This window comes from Camelina sativa, chromosome 6 (assembly GCF_000633955.1).
Source record: "Camelina sativa cultivar DH55 chromosome 6, Cs, whole genome shotgun sequence".
NCBI classification, from domain to species: domain Eukaryota; kingdom Viridiplantae; phylum Streptophyta; class Magnoliopsida; order Brassicales; family Brassicaceae; genus Camelina; species Camelina sativa.
The window spans coordinates 20786093-20807811 of NC_025690.1; the positions used below are offsets into that span (position 1 = coordinate 20786093).

Below are 21719 nucleotides of genomic sequence, written 5' to 3' on the forward strand. Positions count from 1 at the left end.
AGTGTCCAGAAGCCAAGATGGTGACTCGTTAGGTCCGGTGAGGGCATGGTACGCTTGAGGTGGCGAGAGAGAGACACAACGCGGCTGAGGATGATGGCTAGAGGAGACAATCCAAAATTGAGGACACTTCTGAGCGGTATGACCTTGAACACCACATGCCTGACACTTGCCAAGGTAAGGTCTGCGTTGACCGGAGGAGTGAAGTCGCTGGTTGGTATGACCAGAGTAACATGGCTTGGAAGGCACCGAGCTGGGAGTGGGGTGATGCCAGTGTTGGGGACGACTTTGTGCAGCGTTCACTGTAACCGGAAACGGAGACAAGAGCAAAGGCTGATTGAGGAGATGAGATTCCCGATTGATGAGTTTCTCATGAAGTTCAGCAAAAGTGATGGGAACATCACGACCGTGAACGGCATCAACGACGGGTTTGTAGTCGTCAGACCACCAAGAACAATGTCGGTGAGATCTTCAGGGTGGTAGGGGTTGCCAAGAAGAGCAACAACGTCAGATTTGGTTTTGATGAATTGCATATATTCATCAATGGTCTTGGTGCCTTTTACCAGAAATTTCAGTTGATCTTTCAACTGTCGGATATGACCACGAGACGGTTTGGCATAGGTAGAGGCAAGAGTGGTCCAAGCTTCAAGGGAGGTGTTTGCGGCGGCGATGAGTGGCTGATGGGCAACTTCAATAGAGCCAATGATGGCGCTGTAGAGGAGATTGTCCTGATGGAGCCACAGAGCATGTGCCGGGTTGGGCGTGATTTTGCCATCAACGGTGATAGTCTCGGCAGGACGTTCGTGAGAGGGGTCGATGAAGGCGAGCAAGTCATAACCTCGAAGGAGAGAGTGGATCTGGCGATTCCACGTGAGGTAGTTGGTGGAGGAGAGCTTGGTGATGTTGTTGATGTTGATGCTGACCAGAGTTGATGAGGAAGAGCCGGTGGTAACGGCATCGGTGATTGCAGCGGAGGAGGAGGAAGCTGTAGAAGACATGACAGAGAAGAAGAAAGAAAAAAAAAAATTTGCTTTTCGTTTTTAGGAAAGAGAAGCTCTTGATACCATATAGAGAAAGATATTTCTTCTTATTGAATATAGACATGAGTACAGCTATTTATACAGAGAGCATGAAGCTAATCTAGAGAATATACACTAAATATTACAAATGTGATGGAGAAGTAATCAACATAATTACAAGGATATCGTATATTCTCTATATTAGTGTCTATAATTTGAATAATCAAGAAACTAGCTAATTTGTACTGTTTAGCAGTTAATTAGGTCTCGTATACAACTCTACAAGTGATGAAGGAAGCACCAACTAAGATCAATTTAAAATGTTATATAAATTACTTGTATGTATAATTATAATTATTGCGTGAGAAGGAGACGAACAACATATCGAATCACTATCTAGCTAGTAACATTTGTTTATATATATGACGATACAAATTGGCGGTATCAAACAAACTCAAGATGGTTAATATAATCAGACCGTTTTGTTTCCTTTCTAATAATACTTAAAATACAGAAACAAGTAACAACAAAGGACACTGAATATTTAAATATCGGATAAGTACCTCAAGATCTCACTTAGAATTTGTCTCATTCTTTAACTATAATTCATAGAGTCAGATCCAGAGTACTTGCCTGACGACAACCACTCTTAACCGTCCGATCCTCTTCATCATCTGTCTTGATCAGTCGGCTCTTTTTCAATGCAGACGACCCCGAACATAACGACAAGGACAACGTTTGATCCGTTGTTGTTGCTGCTGATTCTGTCTCTTCCGAAACTGTCTTCTCGGGTTGTGTTATCTTAAGAGAGAGATCGAGATCAAGATCAAGGCTCTTACTTGCGTTTCTTTTTCCCGTTGTCTTGTTACAGTAAGCATGCATATTAATTCTCTCTTCAACGCCGATCTGGAACTTTTCTAACGTTCTTGATGAGTGTCCTTGAATGCTGACTGAATTGGTCCGTTCTTGATGATCGTGTCTTAGTTTTGGTAAGTGATTAGAGACTGAAGAAGAGTAGATGTTTTGGAAAGACCTGTTGTTAGTCCAATATTCACTACCACGTATATTATTGCTAACCGATGAGCTGCGGATTAAACCGGGCCTAATTTGGTCTACCAAACTCCGGTTTGTTTCGTGAGAGCTAGAACTCCACAACGAAGCATTTGAAAATTTACTTCCATATCTACAATTTACAAAAAAAATTGAACTAGGAGTATAAATTTAGTTTCAAAGTAAAGATATCGATCAAATGAATGAACACATAAAATCTAAATTTACTAAACAATATTAACCTGAATGGAGAATCATTGTTATGATTATAGCCTCGGAACATTGGTAGCTGACTTAGTTTATAGATATTTCGATCTGTGGAAGTGTCAAATAGATATTTGTCATCAGATATGGCTGCCGGGAAATCAAACATTCAAACCCTACTTTGTTGACATATATAGAAGCTTGATAACTCATTAATACAAATAGATCATAATCAATACCTTGACCGTGATCATCTATCTTCTTGCTTCTGTACATCTAAAATTCCACAATACGAAAGTTAGTGAGAAACTTTTGTCTAATTTTGTAGATCCTTCGAAGCAAAAATCGACAATATAAGGGTGTATGTATAGATCAATTACCTGTAGATGGCTCTTGACATGAGCAATACTAAGCCCTTTGATGTTCATCATCTGACGAACCAACTTTGGTGTTGCTCCTATACATAGTTAAGCAGAGAAGATGATCATATATAAAGAAACAAGAACCAAAAAGGTGCGTACATCAAATTTTGACCAAAAGTAAAACCAAGAATAACCAAGGAATTGCTTAATTAAGCTTCATATATGTGGGTGAATTGTAGAAAAATAGTAGTTAGGGACGTACTTTCTTGACCTCCAAGCCTCTCCACCGCGCGGACAAAACGAAGATGGAGATCAGGAGTCCACCGGAGTCGAGGGACTTTAGATCTCACATAAGGCCTAACCTTTGTCTTCTTATCGCTCTCTTCTACTGTACTATTGCTGGAAGCCTTACTCTCTTGGCCTTCTCCTTCGTCCTCCTCTTCTTCTCTATCAGTTTTCTCACCTTCCTCCATACTTGAGATCATTTTTCTTCTTATTTAAATGATTTCAAAAGAAAAATAGAAAGTATATGGTAAAGAGAGATATAGATCGGAGGTTAATTCTAGGCTTAGCTAGATACAGATTTTGGAAGAAAAGTCCTTTGGCTTGACATGAAAGACATAAAAGACAAGATGAATACTGCGCCTTCCTAGTTCAAAGCATGGAGATTTTGGTCTGTGTCGATGAGAAACCCTAGATCAAGATACACTTCAGATTCTCTATTTCTCTCTCTTCCCGGGGCAAGTAGACAAACCCCTCACCTAAATCTTGTTGCAGATGTTAAAAAGTGTTTCTTTTCTGTTCACAGCTAATTCGTTTTGGCTTTTTTCTTCTATAGAGCTCTATATATATAAATAGACGTTGTATTTTTTAATTTACGTATGCATATTAGTATTATGCATGCAGGGACAAAACTATTACTTTAAAAGATATATTTATAATTTTGATTATATACTATTAAGGCTATTATATCATACCAAAAAAATAATTACAAGTAACAATTTCTTTAGTTATAAAAAACAACGGTTGGTATGATAAGAATTATGCTTAATCGATAACATATAATTAGTAGTCTTAGATTGCTTTGACTCGTCAAGCAAACATTTCGATTACAATGATCAATATATTTTTTTTTAAAATAATGTATTGTGACCAACAGTCTATGAATGACATTAGTATAATTAACCCTTGTAAGAAAAATACATTAATAGTAGTATAATTATTTGAGTGTAGAAACAAACAAAACACGAAGAATTAATTTTAAATTTTGATACTGTGATGCAGTTTCCAGAAAATATAATTTTAATACCTCAGAGTAGTTTTGTCGGAATTAGGATTTGAACTTTTAAGAACTTGAATAATTAAAGACTTTGTCAATTAATGTCCCAAGGTCATTGATGATCGAGATCATAGTTATGACCTTCGATTTCAAATTAAATTTCCTTTAATTAATCTTCTGCCTTATTCTTTTCGATTGTAGAAAGTAAAATTGGTTGATGAGATAATGAGGTTTAGGGTTTGTGCTTGGAACTTAAATGCCAAAGGCAAAAAAGTGGTAGATAGACGAATAAATTACGATTACAAGGCGTGTGACTGCTCAGCTGTCTCTGATGTAGACTCCATCACACACATCTTCTTCTTTTTTTTCAACGAATCACGGGGCATTGCTCCTCTTTCTCTCTCTCTCTCTCACCCCAAAATTATATAGATCTCTATGTGTTTTTGTGAATTCGTATCAGAGAATTAATTTATGTTTTAAAGTGGTCCTTTGCTTTGTTTACGATACACATCCGACCCCGTGAACCGATGAATAGCGTTGTTAGTTGAGCCGTTTTTTAAAACATCGTTCCTCCAAAAATTTGTAACAAAAATATGGTTAGAAAAGTTTGAAACAGCATACTCCAAGGTCCTACGGTTTGATTTTACTTGCAAAGAAATTAACACTTTTTATTATTGTTATTTAAACCAAATTGTAGTGGTCCACGAAGTGAAAAGAGTCATTCAATNTATGACCTTCGATTTCAAATTAAATTTCCTTTAATTAATCTTCTGCCTTATTCTTTTCGATTGTAGAAAGTAAAATTGGTTGATGAGATGATGAGGTTTAGGGTTTGTGCTTGGAACTTAAATGCCAAAGGCAAAAAAGTGGTAGATAGACGAATAAATTACGATTACAAGGCGTGTGACTGCTCAGCTGTCTCTGATGTAGACTCCATCACACACATCTTCTTCTTTTTTTTCAACGAATCACGGGGCATTGCTCCTCTTTCTCTCTCTCTCTCTCACCCCAAAATTATATAGATCTCTATGTGTTTTTGTGAATTCGTATCAGAGAATTAATTTATGTTTTAAAGTGGTCCTTTGCTTTGTTTACGATACACATCCGACCCCGTGAACCGATGAATAGCGTTGTTAGTTGAGCCGTTTTTTAAAACATCGTTCCTCCAAAAATTTGTAACAAAAATATGGTTAGAAAAGTTTGAAACAGCATACTCCAAGGTCCTACGGTTTGATTTTACTTGCAAAGAAATTAACACTTTTTATTATTGTTATTTAAACCAAATTGTAGTGGTCCACGAAGTGAAAAGAGTCATTCAATGGTTAATTAGAAGACGAATATTTGAGTCTTTTAATAATTTACAATTTCAACCATGGTCATAAGTCTATTCAGATACTTTAAATATGTAACATATGCATCGATATAAAAATTCTTCAGCATATTTCACTATGAACTTCATTCTTGAACCCTCCGGTAGTACCCAAAAAAAAAAAAGATAAATCATGTTATAAATGTTTTAATATATATAACAGGCATATATATGAATGTGATTTTATACAAGCTAAAGAAAAAAAGAGTTGTCGAGGAGAGGAAATTGTAAGCTTTAATGATATGAAGTTGGAAAAAGAAGAACTTTGTCATTCCCCCCACGTGTAGAGAGGCTTCCAATCGATCCTTCACAAGCTTCTCGTCGCCACTCCTTTGTTTTTTTTCTTTACACTTGTTTGTCTCCTCCGTCTGCATCTCACGTCCACATTTATGTGTACATATCCATATGTATATGTTTTGTATTTGCAATTGCAGCCGCAGGCACTTCTAAAGTACTAGATAAGCTTCAATTCTGGGCAAATGTGAGAATGACTTATATATACTGGGCAAACATAGAATGAAATATATATATCATCATTCTCGAGTTACAAGGCATTTGCATTAAATCCTTGAAAAAGAGGAGGGACATTTCAGTTTGAGTCAAAATAGTGATTTCGGTCCGTGTTTGGATCAGATAATGAAAGCATATTGTTTAGTAAAAAATACGTACATGAAAGTGGATGGTTGTGACATACTATTAAATTAGACAAAACAGTACACTAAACCTGTGAAAAAAAAAACAGAGAAGATCATAAGAATTTAATAGGGACCAGGTTCTTATGTTGATTGATTTCTCGATTCATATAATGGATAATTTAACCTCGTTATTTCTTTTTGTGTTTTGAAATAATTTCAACATAATAAATTTTTGTTACCTTTGTTTAACTTTATAAAGTTAATTAAGAAATTAATTAATTTCTTTAAAACAAAATTCAAGTACGTTAAACTTTTTCATTCAATAGCATTTTGTGTGAAAAAGAGAGTATGAAAAGAAAGAGTGTTGCAAGAAGAGCAATCGAAGGAGAAGAAAAAGCAAAGATGAAGATTTATTCTCTCAAAACTCATCTTTAACAGAGAAATTAATCGAATGAGTAGTAGTAGGCTTACCTAGGATGCCCAGAACCAGAAGAAGCAGAAGCAGCAGGAGTAGACTTTGTTGCAGGCGTAGGCTAGAGGCTCTGGGTTTCTGATGATTGTCTGATGGACTTCATATTTGGGTGAGAGCGAAGAAGAAGAATAGACCTGTAAGAAAGATAGAGAGACTTTGGGGATTCAAAAATCCTCTATGTGAATGCTGCTTCAACTACGACGTAGGGTTTTTGTCCTAAACTGATGATGTTTTTCAAAACAACGTCGGAAATACAAATTATTAAGTAAAAGTGCAATGAGAAAATTAAATATATCTCCAACCAAAGTCACTTGAAAGAGTTTGGATCAAAATCAAGAAAACAAAGCAGACACTCTATGTGATGTAGAGTCTCAAAATTCAACAACAGAGATAAGGCTCATTATTACCATCAGCAAAGCCATTCACATAAGTAATTTATGTTTTGCTTATGTTTTGCTTATATTTTCTTATGTTTTGCTAATTTTAATATATTTCTTACCTTATTTTTATATTCAAAATTACAGTAGTTATAACATATTGATAGCAATGTAGTATGCCTAAACATATATTTCAAGAATTAAAAAAAGATTTAAACCAATAATTCTCAATTTTAAACTATTTTGTTTGCCTTGTCTATCAAGATGATGTATAACACATAATATACAAGAATATCATAGAAATGGTAACATGTTGTTTTATTTATCAAAATTTGTTAATAATACATTATAAGTTTTTTTTGGTGGTAAATGTGTTTTTCTGCTCTTACTATTTTGGTTAAAAAATACAGTTTCCTGGAAAGAAACTCTTTTATATTTGCCATAAAAAAAAAGACATTTTAATTTCAAAATAAACTAAAATAAATAACTTTTATGCTATTAATTTTTAAAAAATTCTAACACACCTCAAAAGTTTAATGAAAAAGTTCTAAAATCACTCTCAGTTTAACAACTCATAATTTTTTAATTAATAATTATGCGTTCTCCATATACTATTCAAAATTTATATATATTTTTAATTTATCTGTTACTAATAAATTATTTTTCCATATAAAAACAATAGTTATTCTTCATAAAACCACAATCTCTTTCCCTCCACCCTTTTCAGTTTTATAAAGTTTAAATAATAAATCACACAACAGTTTTTATTTAAAACAAAGAAAAAAACCTTTTAACCTGAACTTTCAACCACAATTATCTATTTCTCAATAATATCAATTAGAATCTATATTTAATGTTAAATCTATATATATATATATATATTAGGTATTTTATAAAACAATAATAACCTTTTAACCATATTAGAAAAATAATTCCCGCAGGGTAAATACTAAATACTAGCTCCTCTAATAATTAAACAAGTCTCGTTTTTTTTTTGTTTGGTATTTGATGGACCGGTTATTTTCTTCCCAAATATAAAAAGTCTCGGCCCAATTAGAAATATAACAATAGGGCTTTACTTTTGCAAGCTCCAATTTATATCATACACAAGAGAAGGTGTAGATAATAAGAGAAGAAGAAGGTGAATTGCTGAAACAACGGCCGCCGGAGGAAATCAGCAAACGTATTCGGAGTTTCACCTGCAAACATGGTTCGTCGTCTTTTTCACTAGCTACTTTTCCATTTATTCTTCTTTCTCTTTTTTATTTGTCTCACTCTGTGATTTATGCTTTAACAGAGAAGCCAATGTGATTTATGCTCTGTTCACCTAGATTTGGATTTATAAAATCTCTCGTCCTAGTTTAAAAAATGTTTGAATTGCTTTAACATTGGATCTGCATTATGAATTTTGGAAGTCTTTGAATGATGTTTATGTGGCGAAAGCTTTGTTTACTTTGAATGGATTGGTCTTTTTAATGGTGGAGCTTGAATGAAGATGATGTTTGGGTTTAACATTTTATATCAAACGTTATTTTTTTTTTTTGTGTGTTTCTGCAGGCAAGGGGATTGAAGAAGCATTTGAAGAGGCTTAATGCCCCTAAGCATTGGATGCTTGACAAACTTGGTGGTGCCTTTGTAAGTCCATCACTTTACTTGAATCTTCATTTCATCCATTTGATTATGTGTTTCCTGACTGCTGCTTATATATGCTTTATCTCAATGAGCAGGCCCCCAAGCCATCTTCTGGACCACACAAGTCAAGGGAGTGCCTTCCCCTTGTTCTTATCCTCCGTAATAGATTGAAGTATGCTTTGACATACCGTGAGGTGATTTCTATCTTGATGCAAAGGCATATCCAAGTTGACGGGAAAGTGAGGACTGACAAGACGTACCCTGCTGGTTTCATGGGTGAGTTCAGGGTTTTATATTTGGTTTTCACACAAGCTTCCATGATCAGTGACTCAAGTGGCAATCCTATGCATTTTCATTCTTTTGCAGATGTTGTGTCTATCCCAAAAACAAATGAAAGCTTCCGTCTTCTGTATGACACCAAGGGACGTTTCCGTCTCCATTCCATCAGGGATGAGGAGGCAAAGGTTTGTTTATCTGAATCCCTGATATTACATTTAACTTAATAGAATTGTTAGTCCTAACTAGTTTCAATCTTTGGTTGGTGCAGTTCAAGCTGTGCAAAGTGAGATCTATCCAGTTTGGTCAGAAGGGCATTCCTTACCTGAACACCTATGATGGTCGCACTATCCGTTACCCCGACCCGCTTATCAAGCCAAATGATACTATCAAGCTCGACCTTGAGGCGAACAAGATTGTGGAGTTTATCAAGTTTGATGTGGGCAACGTTGTGATGGTTACTGGAGGAAGAAACAGAGGGCGTGTTGGTGTGATCAAGAACCGTGAAAAGCACAAGGGAAGCTTTGAGACCATCCATATTCAAGACTCAACAGGACATGAATTTGCAACGAGGTTAGGGAATGTGTTCACCCTTGGAAAAGGAACAAAGCCGTGGGTTTCACTTCCAAAAGGAAAAGGTATTAAGCTTACCATCATTGAGGAGGCTAGGAAGAGGCTTTCAGCTCAACAAGCTGCTTAAACTGTTTTTTTGCTCCTTCAGTTTCAGAGAACCATTGTTTTTTTGGCATCTTCTTTTTTGTTTATGAGTTACTTTGTTTTCAGACTTTTATGTCTTTAGAGTTCCTTTTGTTTTCACTTTTCAGACTTGTACGCCAGAAAAGAAAGATCCTATCAGATTCTTATGTGCTCTGTTTTTCTTGCTCCTGTATATGGAGTATTATCTAGGATACAAGCCTTGCGATTCTAATTTTGATTCTTGAAAATTACAAATATTGAGATTTTGTCTTCAATTTTTCTATTTTTGAGTAACTCACTCTTCAGTTTCTCTCTGTCATGTTCCCAAATAGAGGTTCTAATCGGTTATAATCACTTAAGCTCACAACCCCCAAAAAGTACCACACTAAAAGCTTCGCTTCACGGTACCCATGAGCACCAACGATTGGTCAGATCTCCAACCAGACATCTTGACCCTCTCATCTCACGACGAACTCTTCTTGGCAGTTCATGATCACCGGTTCGATTGGAGGGTCCGTCGAACACATGGCCATGTTTCCCGTGGATACTCTCAAGACCTTGCTAAAAGTTAGTAGTGAGTGGTTAGTTTGGGAAGTGAAGTGAGTTTGCGGTTGCGAGAGATATGCTACGAGTTCGATTGGGAAAGTGAGTGTGGTGAAGGGATAAGGGTATGGATGGGTTCCATGGTCCTGCTGCTGCTATTTGTTGGTGCACTCAAATCCTTCTTTCAAGCTACTCCATGACCAACACTAATTCACACTACCCATTTGCTACTCTCTACTTATTATATCTATTGTAAAAAGTAGCAAAGTACCAACATTCTTATACATTTAAAAGTAAAACTTTGATTAATCAGATTTAGTTTGACACAAGGAGTACACCATACACACATAAACATTACTTAGGCAGTTGTTTTTTTATTGTAAGCATAAACTGATCCATAAGCTAGAATTTATCAACACCAACACCAGGCCGTATAACCTCATAAGCATCTCTGCTCCTGCTTTTCTTCATCCCAGCCGTGAAATATACCTTCGATGTGTCTGCTGAGACACAAGTCACTTTCACCCAGATCATCACCTTTGTTTTCAAACCTTCCACTTCTGCTAGTTTCCCTTTCTCCAGGTAACCAGTTACCGTAGTTGAAAACCGCAGAACCGATGAATCTCTGTACCCAACCTCACAGGTCTCAGGGATGAATACAGTCAGTTTACCTGTGTCTTCATTGAACTCATAGTTTGTAGCATCCTGTGGAAAGATCCCAACTGGTAAACCAAATTCCTTCAGCAACTCAGGTAATGGCTTCTGCATTTTTCCTATACAGAACAAGAATGATGCAGCATTCAATTGTCAATTAACCATTTATAAACAATAAACATAGACAAAACAGGACTACCAGATAAACACAGTTTTGAACTGGGTAGATTGTGTTCCCCATGTCTATCAAGATAAAGAGCATGTGAAGTCACAAAAAATAAAGAAACTTATGAAATCAGAACTGGAAGAAGTAAAAAACCATCTTTGAGTTTGTTGACCAACCATTTGGTACCTCCTTCAATACTGCTAGACAATGACTGCAAGAATGAATCCAACCAAAAAAAAATATCATCAGTACTCAAGAAAAAAAAATTGTGTCTCAGATGATCGAAAGTAATAAACTTGTTCATGATTTGTTACCATAAAATACAGATTGCAGAACTAACTATTAAAAATGGAATTCAAGAACCAATAGCAAATACGTAATTCCAATTCTTTCTCTCTATAGCAACTCAAATAACATTTCCTATGTTCACAAAACCAACAATAAAAGGACTCCAAGAACCCTAAAAATCAAAAACCCTAAATCAAAGACCGATACTTTCTGTTCTGAAACTGGAAACTAAAAACCCTGAAAGCAAAAGTCCTGAAGATATAAATAAAAGAAAGAAAGGGAAATACATTGAAATCGTCACCGACGGAATTGAACTCTTTGTTAGCCTTTTGCCCTAACCAATAAGAGCCAACTTTGTTCAGTATCTGATCCATATCTTCTCTCCTCTTCTGCGTAAAGCTTAATCCGTCGAAAGATAGAGAGAGAGAGAACGAAGACTTCTGCGCGTATGAGGGAGGACTCGTTCGTCCTCGTCTAAGGTTTTTTTTTGTTTGTTTCGTGTTTATTTCTCACCGTGTTTTTTTAACACTGAGAGAAACTCAAAAACAGCACAACGTTCATCGTTGAATAATCAAAACGACATGAGTTTTCGCTCTGACCTTGCCGTGTTCTTCCAAAAGTCAAAAACGCTTTGGTCAACTTGACACAACCCACGTACAAAGTTAAGAACAGTAGTAATGTATAATGTAAAGTCGTTAGTTTTTTTTTTTTTTTGTGTTTTGAAATTACAACTTGATTAAAATTTTGTTACGTTTATCTTTAAAATAGATTTTTTTCAATACTTACAATACTTTTTGAATACGATAAAGATATAGTTTTGCCAACTTTTATTTCTTCTACATATAATATAGTTTTGACTGATACAAGATTAATAAATCATTAAATACCACAATTTCCACCTGGTCCTCCATAAGTGAAGACTACTCCAGTGCTTTTGGTATATCCCCCATAATATAGTCTATAACACTGATAAGCATCTACGTAGCGTCTTGTTTTCTTATCTTCAATTTCAACGGTTTGGTAGTTTGAGTCCTTAGCTTTAACAAACAAAAAATTTGAACTTTTCTGTATATCAACAACTGGAAAATGACCATTTCCCATTGGAGGACTAATTCCATCAGAAGATGGAAACGTATTTCCTCCAAAGCGTAACAAAGAAACTCCGTTGTTTAAATGTGTAAATAACTCTTTGGGCCAATATCTATCCAATTAATTCATCATATACTTGTATTATCCAATTTCCGGTGAATGCATCCTAATAAATATTAAAAGATAAAAAATATTAAACAAACTATATTTAAAAAATAGGAAGGATTCAAATTTACAATTATATATGTGATTTGAATAAGAAACGTAAAAATAAACTATATTAAAACAAATCTTCAAAAACTTCTAAAGAGGAAAGATTCAAGTTTTTTTGAAGCAAAAACCAAATAGTTGAAATTTCAGATGTTTATTATAAAGAAAAATAATTCATCATTCTTGTCAAATAAATTATTTATTAACATAAAGTAGATAGCTTTTTACCTGAAATTTTTTTGGTTGAACATAAATACTCTCTTTACCACTATTAATAGAGTATCTACCAAAATACATTCCAAGCCAATTATATGGAGTAACAAGAACAAAGCCAGGACATTTTGTATTATAGCATCCAGTTTTTCTATAGCCATCTGCCTAATAAATTAAAACATAAAATCGAATGTAAACAATTATGCAAGAAAAATAGATAAAAGCTAACCAATGGTCTGACTTTAATTATTTTTTATAATCACAAAATATTTGTTTGTTTGCCATGTATAAAGAAACATAGTTAAGAAAAATAACAATTTACTCACAGTCCAATATATCGTAAATCGCGTTAAACTGTCACTATATAATCTTGGATGCACCTGTATAAAATCCAAAATTCATGAAAGTGTTTGTTTGAAAAAAAAACATAGACTCAAACTCTTGTTCTCCATTGGATCACGATAAATTAGTTATATTCTTATATTTGTGTATACTTATTCTACAATTTTAGGTACCTTTTACTTAATATATACATGCTATTAAATACAGTTAATTGTATTTAGATATAATTTTATTACATAAATGTAATACATAGAAATATATATTGTAAATTTTAGCTCTTTGTGTTAAATAGTATGACTTTGTATAAAGTGCAGATTTTATTTCATAAGTTTAATAACAACTTACCGCCCAACCAACTTGTATGTTATTGAGTTGATCGCGCGGTCCATTTTCTAACCAAATTTGATTTTTACTTTATTGGTTATTTTGTAGAGTTAAACCATGAATACTTATATAAGCTTCAGCTCCTCGATAGATGGTCTCATCCAATATAGTCTCAATTGTTGCAAACTGTGTATACCATAAATAAAGAAGTTGTCACTTTTAAAAAAATTTCATGTGTTATAATTCCAACATTAGAAATAAGAAAAAAAATTTGATGACATATAGTCATTTATTGTGCTATGAATAAGATAAATATTAAATGAGATAATATAAATATTTCAATAAAACCATGATAGAAAAAGAAAATTTACATGTTGGCCAGGATACTCGATCGTGTCGAGATGAACGTTATCAGTTCCATTTCTTTGCTTTAAAATTGGTACCATTCCTTTTGGACAACTTTGATCATTCATTTTATAATTATCTTTTCTTCTATGGATTTCATTCGAAATGAAATTTTCCTATAACATAACACATGAATAACGCAATTCTATTTTGTGGTGGTGTTTCAACATTGGATGTTGAAAAGCCGGATTTTCATATATGATTGGAAAAAAAAAAATTAACTATCAAACCTGAATCTTGTGGTGTTTCAACATTGGATGTTGAAAAGCCGGTTGTTTGTATATATCCACACAATCGAAATCCTGAAAAGTTAATAGAAATTTTATTTTCTTAAACTGAAAAAGATCAAATTTAGAGATAGACAAACAAAGAATAAGTTATAGAATCTCACATCCATAATTTCATTGGCTCCTAACGTTAACAGCAAATAAGAAGAAAAAACGAGGGCTAGATGTAATCCCATTTTTAAGTTTTGCTTGTATTTCTCGTTTGATTACTTATCGTTATATATATACTAATAGTATGAGTCAATTACTAATAAATTTATTGCTAGTCATAACACTTACCTCTTATTAACTTACCAAATGTGTCAAAGACAAAAAAAAAATAAATAAATAAATATTACTAAAATTTACTATTATATATATATATATATATATTTATTGTAAATCATATCACTTTACGTTACCTCTTATTATTTATTAGCTTAACAAAAGTGTCAAATACAAAAAATAATTATTCAAATAAATTCATTTTAGGTCAATGGTAACAAATTTGTTGTCAATCAAATCATTTTTGGTCAAAGATTGATGTTGGCAACATTGTAATGGTTACTGGAGGAAGAAACAGAGGGCGTGTTGATGTGATCAAGAACCGTGAAAAGCACAAGGGAAGCTTTGAGGCCATCCATATTCAAGACTCAACAGGACATGAACTTGCAACGAGGTTATGGAATGTGTTCACCCTTGGGAAAGGAACAAAGCCATGGGTGTCACTTCCAAAAGGAAAAGGTATTAAGGTTACCATTATTGGGGAAGCTAGGAAGAAACTTTGTGCTCAACAAGCCGCTTAAATTGTTTTTTTGCTCCTTCAGTTTCAGAAAACTATTTTGTTTTTTTTTTGGCTCCTTTTTTGTTAGTGAGTTACTTTGTTTTCATACTTTTATGTCTTTAGAGTTCCTTTTGTTTTCTTTTGAGATTACACCAGAAGAAAAGATCCTATCAAACTATTGTGAGCTCTGTTTTTCTATGATACAAAGGCCTTGCGTTTCGAATTTGGATTCTTCAATATGCTTGAAAATTACAAATATTGAGATTATTATTATTGACTTCACTTTTTATATTATGTGTAATTCACTCTTCCGTGTCTCTCTGTCATGTTCCCAGATAGAGGTTCTGATCCGACATAATCACTTTAGTTACAACTCCAAAAAGTTCCACACAAAAAGTCACTTTCACGCAGATCATCACCTTTGTTTTCAAACCTTCCGCTTCTGCTAGTTTCCCTTTCTCCTGGTTATGTAGTTGAAAACCGCAGAACCGATGAATCTGTGTACCCAATCTCACTGGTCTCAGGGACGAATACAGTCAATTTACCCGTTTCTTCGTTGAACTCATAGTTTGTAGCATCCTGTGGAAAGATACCAACAGGTAGACCAAATTCCTTCAGCAACTCAGGCAATGGCTTCTGCATTTTTCCCATACAGAACAAGAATGATGCAGCATTCAATTGTCAATGAACCATTTATAAACAATAAACATAGACAAACCAGGACTATCATCAAACTAAACACAATTTTAAACGGGATATAAAGAAACTTATGAAACCAAAACTGGAAAAAGTAAAAAAAAAAAAAAAAAAAAAAAAAAAACTCTTTAGTTTTTAAACCTTCAATACTGCTAGAAATTACTGCAAGAATGAATCTAACCAAAACCCAAAATCAAAGACCGATACTTTTTGCTCTGAAACTGGAAACTAAATCCGGAAAGCAAAGTCTTGAAGATATAAAAGAAAGAAAGGGAAAATGATAAAAAAGAAGATACATTGAAATCGTCACCGACGGAGTTGAACTCTTTGTTACCCTTATGCCCTAACCAATAAAGGCCAACTTTGTTCAGTATCTGATCCATATCTTCTCTCATCTTCTACGTAAAGCTTGATCCGTTGAAAGATAGCCGTCTAAGGTTTATTTTTTTGTGTTTTTTCTCACTGTGCGTTTTTTACAGAAGCACAACTTTCATCGTTGAATAACAAAACGACACGATACTCACTCTTACCTTGCCGTGCTCTTTCGAAGTGTTTGACACTAAAGAAACAGTCAAAAAATCAAAAACCCTATGGTGTATTCAAATTATTATTTCTAGTGATTTGAGTTTGTATGAGAGTTTGATGATATTAGGAAAGTTCTTATAATTATTTTGTAATTTTTTTTTCAAATAAATTTTATGGGAAGTATTTTGTAAATCCTCTCAAATTTTTTAAAATAATTAAAAATCAAATTCACAAAGTGTTTTCAATAACATCGGAGTTTAATATATACTTTAATTCATTAGTTTCAATACTACTAAATTTCATTAGAGTTTTTAAATTTATAATTAAATAACAAAGGATTTGGAGATCTTTCACAAATCAATTAAAATACTAGTTTGAATACACCCCCAAAAACGTTTTGGTCAACTTGAACACGTTCTCATGTAGATTATGAGTTTAAGCTTTGGTGAACGATTTTTAGATGGATAACAGTCATGTATAATGTAAAGCCATTTGTCTCCTTGTGTGGTTTGAAATTACAACTTAAATTTTGTTACGTTTTAAAAAAAATATATATATATATATATATATATATATATATCTAAAATACTTTTCGAACACAATAATTAAGGATATAGTTTAGTCAACTTTTATTTCTTCTACATTTGTTATAGTTTTGATCGATACATGATTCATAAATCATCAAGTACCACAATTTCCACCTGGTCCTCCAAAAATGAAGGATACTCCATTTCTCTCCATTTCTCTATAACACTGGAAAGAATCTATGTAACGTCTTGTTTTCCTATCTTCAATATCAACGGTTTGATAGTCCGAATCCTTAATTTTAACATACTCAAAATTTGAACTTCATTGAATGTCCCTAACTGGAAAATGATTATTTCCCATTGGAGGACTAATTCCATCATAAGATGTTAACGTATTTCCTCCAAAGCATAACAAAGAAGCTCCTTTGTTTAAATGTGTAAATAACTCTTTGGGCCAATATCCAATTATTTCATCAAATAATTTTAGTACCCAATTTCCGGTGAAGCCATCCTAATATATTAAAGAGAAATTGTTAGAAATACTTTTATGTAAATACTGTTTTTGTTTATTTTCATTTTTCCTCATTTTATATAATTACAATATGTTAAGATATCATTAAGAATTTATAATTATTGTCAAATATGCTTATTACAAAAAAAAAATCGTCATTATTGTGAAATAAATTATTAATTATATATAAAGTAAAGAAAATTTTATCTGGAAAATTTTGGGTTGAAAATAAGCAATCTGTTTTCCACCATAGATAGAGGATTTATCAAAAGTTGCTCCAAGCCGATGATAACGAGTAACAAGAACAAAGCCAGGACATTTTACATTATAACATCCAGTTTTGTTATAGCCATCTCCCTAATAAATTAAAACATAAAATAGAATGTAAACAATTATCCAAGAAAAAGGGTAAAATAAACCATTGGTCTCACTTTAGTTATTTTTATGATCACAAAATGTTTTTTTTGTTTGCCATGTATATATAAAGAAACATAGTTGAGAAATAATTAATTTACTCACGGTCCAATATATTGTAAATCGCATTAAACTATCACCGTTTAATCTTGGATGCACCTGTATAAAAATTCAAAATTCATGAAAATGTTTGCTTTAGGAAAATGTATACTCAAAGTCTGGTTATCCAATATCTCATGATGAGTTTACAAACGTTGGATCACCATAAATTAGTTATATTCTTATATTTGTGGATAATCATTCTAAGTATCTTTTACTTAATATATACATGCTCTTAAATACAATTAAATGTATTTAGGTATACATTTGTAAGTTTTTGCCCTTATGTTAAATAGTATTACTTTGTATAAAGTGCACATTTTATTTTATAAGTTTAATAACAACTTACCACCCAACCAGCTTGTATGATATTAAGTTGATTGCGAGGTCCATTTTCTAACCAAATTTGACGTTTACTGTATTGGTTATTTTGTAGAATTAAATTATGAATACTTATATAAGCTTCAGCTCCTCGATAGATGGTCCCATCCAATATAGTCTCAATTGTTGCAAACTGTATATACCATAAATAAAGAAGTTGTCACTTTTAATAAAAATTTCATGTATTATAATTACAACATTAGAAAGAAGAAACAAATGTGATGACATATAATCATTTATTGTGCTACGAATAAGATAAATATTGAATGAGATGATATAAGTATTTCAATAAAACCATGATAGAAAAAAAAATTACATGTTGGCCAGGATACTCGATCGTGTCGAGATGAACGCTATCAGATTCAATTCTTTGCTTTAAAATTGGTACCATTCCTTTTGGACAACTTTGATCATTCATTTTATAATTATCTTTTCTTTTATGGATTTCATTCGAAATGAATTTTGCCTATATCATAACACATGAATAACAAGATTAAGTTGAAAATAAATAGAATTACATCATGAAATATGTTCTTTTATTTTAATCCATAGATTAAAGATATTTTCACCACATTTATTCATATTGAAAAAGTTTAGCCACCAAACCTGAATCTTGTGGTGTTTCAACATCGGATGTTGAAAAGCTGGTTGTTTGTATATATATCCACACAATCGAAATCCTGAAAAATCAATTGAATTTTAGAGAATAGACCAACAGAGTATAAGTTATTGTATCTCACATCTATACTTCCATGGGCACCTAACGTTAAGAGGAAATAAGAAGAAAAAACGAGTGTTAGATGTAAACCCATTTTTAAGTTTTACTTGTATTTTTCATTTAATTATTTACCGTTATATATACTAATGTGAGTCAACTACTAATAAATTTATTGCTAGTCATATCATTTACCACTTACTAACTTACCAAAAGTGTCAAATACAAAAAAATAAAATTACTTTTGATCAACAATAACAAATTTATTATTGTACATAAATTTATTGCAAGTCATATCACTTTAGTATTATTTACTTACCAAAAGTGTCAAATACAAAAAAAAAATTATTCAAAATAAAATCATTTCTGGTCAACTGTATCAGATGTGTTGCAATCATACCACTTCACCTTTTATAAATTTACTAAAACTGTAAAATACAAAAACAAATAGTTGACTAATACAACATAAAGGAAGAAACAAAAATTTCTACTCAATTCTTTTGGACTCACCATTAGAAAGTAAATTTCTTTTGGTTACCAAAAAAATTTGGTTTCATAACAAAATCTTCAACTTCAAAATAAAAGAATTTTTTTTTACCTTATATCTTGATGGGACGTCCCGGAAATAATAAAATAGTTATCTCATGCTCAACTCGAACAGTCCAGTCCGACCGGTTAACCTGCAATCCAAACACTATTCCAGTTTAACTTTAATGCTAATATCCGACAATTTAACCAGAAAAAAAACTCCATAAGAACTTGCTATTATCCTAGTTATATTACATCACCTTTCATAAACCTACCAAAAGTGTCAAATACAAAAATCTAGTTTGTTAAATTAATATTAATATTTTTAAAAATAAAGTGAAATTTTATAAAACTTAAATAAATTGGTTTTGTCCCGTGTTATATGTGGAATTAAATGTTTTCTTATGCATGAAATGTTTTAGAGAAAATGTCATTTGATGGTTGAAACTTTCTAATAGCATTCAATAAAAAAAATTTGTTCGACTTCGGTTTGGATTTTTGGTTTAAAAAAAAAATTGAACAGCAAATTAGCAAAGTAAACACAATTAATATAGATGATCATGATCTAGGTTTAGGTTTGTACTCGAGTTTCTAATCAAATATATCTATAATTTGCATATAAATTTAGGTTTCAGATTAGTTTTTTCTAAAGCAAGGATAAACAATAGATAAAGTAGTAATTTTTTTTTTTTTTTTTGTGTCTATGGCATTCTCTGATTTGGAACCTCTATGTACTTCATTGCATCAATTTTTAGGCTGTGCATATCTCATCCGTCGTGGTAGTATCGACACACATGAAAAATGCGTATTACTTAATTTGTAGAAAAAAATTAGCTCTATGCACATCTCAATCATCTTCGATTAGCAAACAATTTTTTTTATTTCACTCTTCTCCATCTTATGTGTATCATATCATCACATGATGGAAAATGCATATCATACTCGTGATGAAAATACTAAAATGGATCCTACTTTTGCTTTTTATATTGAAGATCTGATTCATATGAAAGTAAAAGCAACAAGATACGTTTCAATCAGATCTTTCAAGTTATTAAATATCGGAGAGTTGTATCACTTTGAGTTTGGGCCTTTGGGTATTCATGTTGAATACTTCAAATATAACTTAGGAGTCCTAGGAAAAAGACTAATTTTCTGGACCTGGAAAAAATAATGTTAAATTTAGAACCTCCTGGCCAACATTACTTGAACCCATGCAACGAAACTTTTTTTCTTTATCATTGGATCAAGCCGACTTGGTTAACTCTTAAAAACGTTGTATACCGAAAACAACAATAAAAGAACTTAAAAGCTAAACGAACTAATATTGTTGATTGTCGTATTGCTTTTTTTAACTCAGCTTTTATAATTGAATACGGCTTCGACGAATTGAATCCAACCATTCGAAATGTCGTCAAAACTTTCAAAGCCTAGTAAATCAAATCTCGTCCTAGATTATCTTGGTCATCCGAAGAAGAAGAGAAAATTTGATGGTCAAGCAACTAAAAAGTCTACATCATTTTATTTGCCTACTACGTATTGAGAATAAATTAATTAGTTCATTTTTTAAAAAGAACTAGTGTTGATATACGAGAATTATATATTGGTCACTTGCCAGATTAAAATATCGTATAGAACAGTCAAGTCAACAACTATAGCTAAGGCCAAAACCGTAATTTAACGCTAAGCAAGTTGCTCGGGTTTTTTCGTTATCACCACTCACATGAACTCTGCATTAAAAACTCTATCCCTCTCTCTCAAATCGAAAGGCACAGCCCAACTTTTCGCAAGTCGCTGTAAAGTTTAATTTGCTTCTTTTTATATACACATACTTCTCCTCCATACAACACCTTCCCTCTTCAAATCCTTCACTTCTTTTTCTAAACCCTAAAACCATCTCAAAGAAGAGAGATCAAGAATTCAAGATCAATCAAAGATCGATCAAGATTTGTAAACAAGAAGACACCATCACTCAGATCAACATGCTCGCCGTTCACCGTCCTTCCTCCGCCGTATCCGACGGAGATTCCGTTCAGATTCCGATGATGATCGCGTCGTTTCAAAAACGTTTTCCTTCTCTCTCACGCGACTCCACGGCGGCACGTTTTCACACGCACGAGGTTGGTCCAAACCAGTGTTGCTCCGCCGTGGTACAAGAGATCTCCGCTCCAATCTCCACCGTATGGTCCGTCGTACGCCGCTTCGATAACCCACAAGCTTACAAACACTTCCTCAAAAGCTGTAGCGTCATAGGCGGAGACGGCGGTAACGTTGGTAGCCTACGTAAAGTCCACGTGGTTTCTGGCCTCCCCGCCGGAAGCTCCACCGAGAGACTCGATATCCTTGACGACGAACGCCACGTCATCAGCTTCAGCGTTGTTGGTGGTGACCACCGGCTTTCTAACTACCGATCCGTCACGACCCTTCACCCTTCTCCGATCTCCGGTACCGTCGTTGTGGAATCTTACGTGGTTGATGTTCCTCCGGGAAACACAAAGGAAGAGACTTGTGACTTCGTTGACGTTATCGTACGATGCAATCTTCAATCTCTTGCGAAAATAGCCGAGCATACAGCGGCGGAGAGCAAGAAGAAGATGTCTCTGTAATGAGTCTTTGTCGTCGTCGTAGAGTAGTTTCGTTAGATCCGACGTCGTTTTCTAGATTTTTAGCCGTC

General features: G+C 33.4%; 5 protein-coding genes and 2 pseudogenes across 7 annotated transcripts; 2 read left to right on the forward strand and 5 right to left on the reverse strand.

The window, feature by feature from the left end:
* On the reverse strand, window positions 1420-3427 carry LOC104792627 (two-component response regulator ARR18-like). Of its 2 annotated transcripts, none has more exons than XM_010518817.2 (5): window positions 2895-3427; window positions 2651-2727; window positions 2510-2546; window positions 2309-2381; window positions 1420-2199 (listed from the first exon to the last, which is right to left on the reverse strand). In XM_010518817.2, exons 1-5 carry the CDS (start codon window positions 3115-3117, stop codon window positions 1623-1625), a joined length of 987 nt encoding a protein of 328 aa, XP_010517119.1. In that variant the 5' UTR covers window positions 3118-3427; the 3' UTR covers window positions 1420-1622. The 2 variants fall into 2 exon arrangements, with proteins under 2 accessions (XP_010517119.1, XP_010517118.1); XM_010518816.2 differs by having other exon boundaries at window positions 2309-2420.
* On the forward strand, window positions 7864-9625 carry LOC104792628 (40S ribosomal protein S4-3). Its single transcript, XM_010518818.1, has 5 exons — window positions 7864-7974; window positions 8322-8399; window positions 8492-8672; window positions 8763-8860; window positions 8944-9625. Exons 1-5 carry the CDS (start codon window positions 7972-7974, stop codon window positions 9370-9372), a joined length of 789 nt encoding a protein of 262 aa, XP_010517120.1. The 5' UTR covers window positions 7864-7971; the 3' UTR covers window positions 9373-9625.
* On the reverse strand, window positions 10172-11514 carry LOC104792629 (uncharacterized protein At5g01610). 2 transcript variants are annotated; one of them, XM_010518819.2, is made up of 3 exons: window positions 11307-11514; window positions 10885-10942; window positions 10172-10684 (listed from the first exon to the last, which is right to left on the reverse strand). In XM_010518819.2, exons 1-3 carry the CDS (start codon window positions 11391-11393, stop codon window positions 10314-10316), a joined length of 516 nt encoding a protein of 171 aa, XP_010517121.1. In that variant the 5' UTR covers window positions 11394-11514; the 3' UTR covers window positions 10172-10313. The 2 variants fall into 2 exon arrangements, with proteins under 2 accessions (XP_010517121.1, XP_010517122.1); XM_010518820.2 differs by having other exon boundaries at window positions 10191-10684; window positions 10888-10942.
* LOC104699296 lies at window positions 11899-14063 on the reverse strand (annotated as a pseudogene).
* LOC104699297 (uncharacterized protein At5g01610-like) lies at window positions 15118-15731 on the reverse strand. The gene is made up of 2 exons (XM_010414623.1): window positions 15645-15731; window positions 15118-15288 (listed from the first exon to the last, which is right to left on the reverse strand). Exons 1-2 carry the CDS (start codon window positions 15729-15731, stop codon window positions 15118-15120), a joined length of 258 nt encoding a protein of 85 aa, XP_010412925.1.
* On the reverse strand, window positions 16555-18559 carry LOC109133366 (annotated as a pseudogene).
* On the forward strand, window positions 20782-21719 carry LOC104792631 (abscisic acid receptor PYL4). The gene has a single exon (XM_010518821.2). It carries the CDS (start codon window positions 21028-21030, stop codon window positions 21649-21651), a length of 624 nt encoding a protein of 207 aa, XP_010517123.1. The 5' UTR covers window positions 20782-21027; the 3' UTR covers window positions 21652-21719.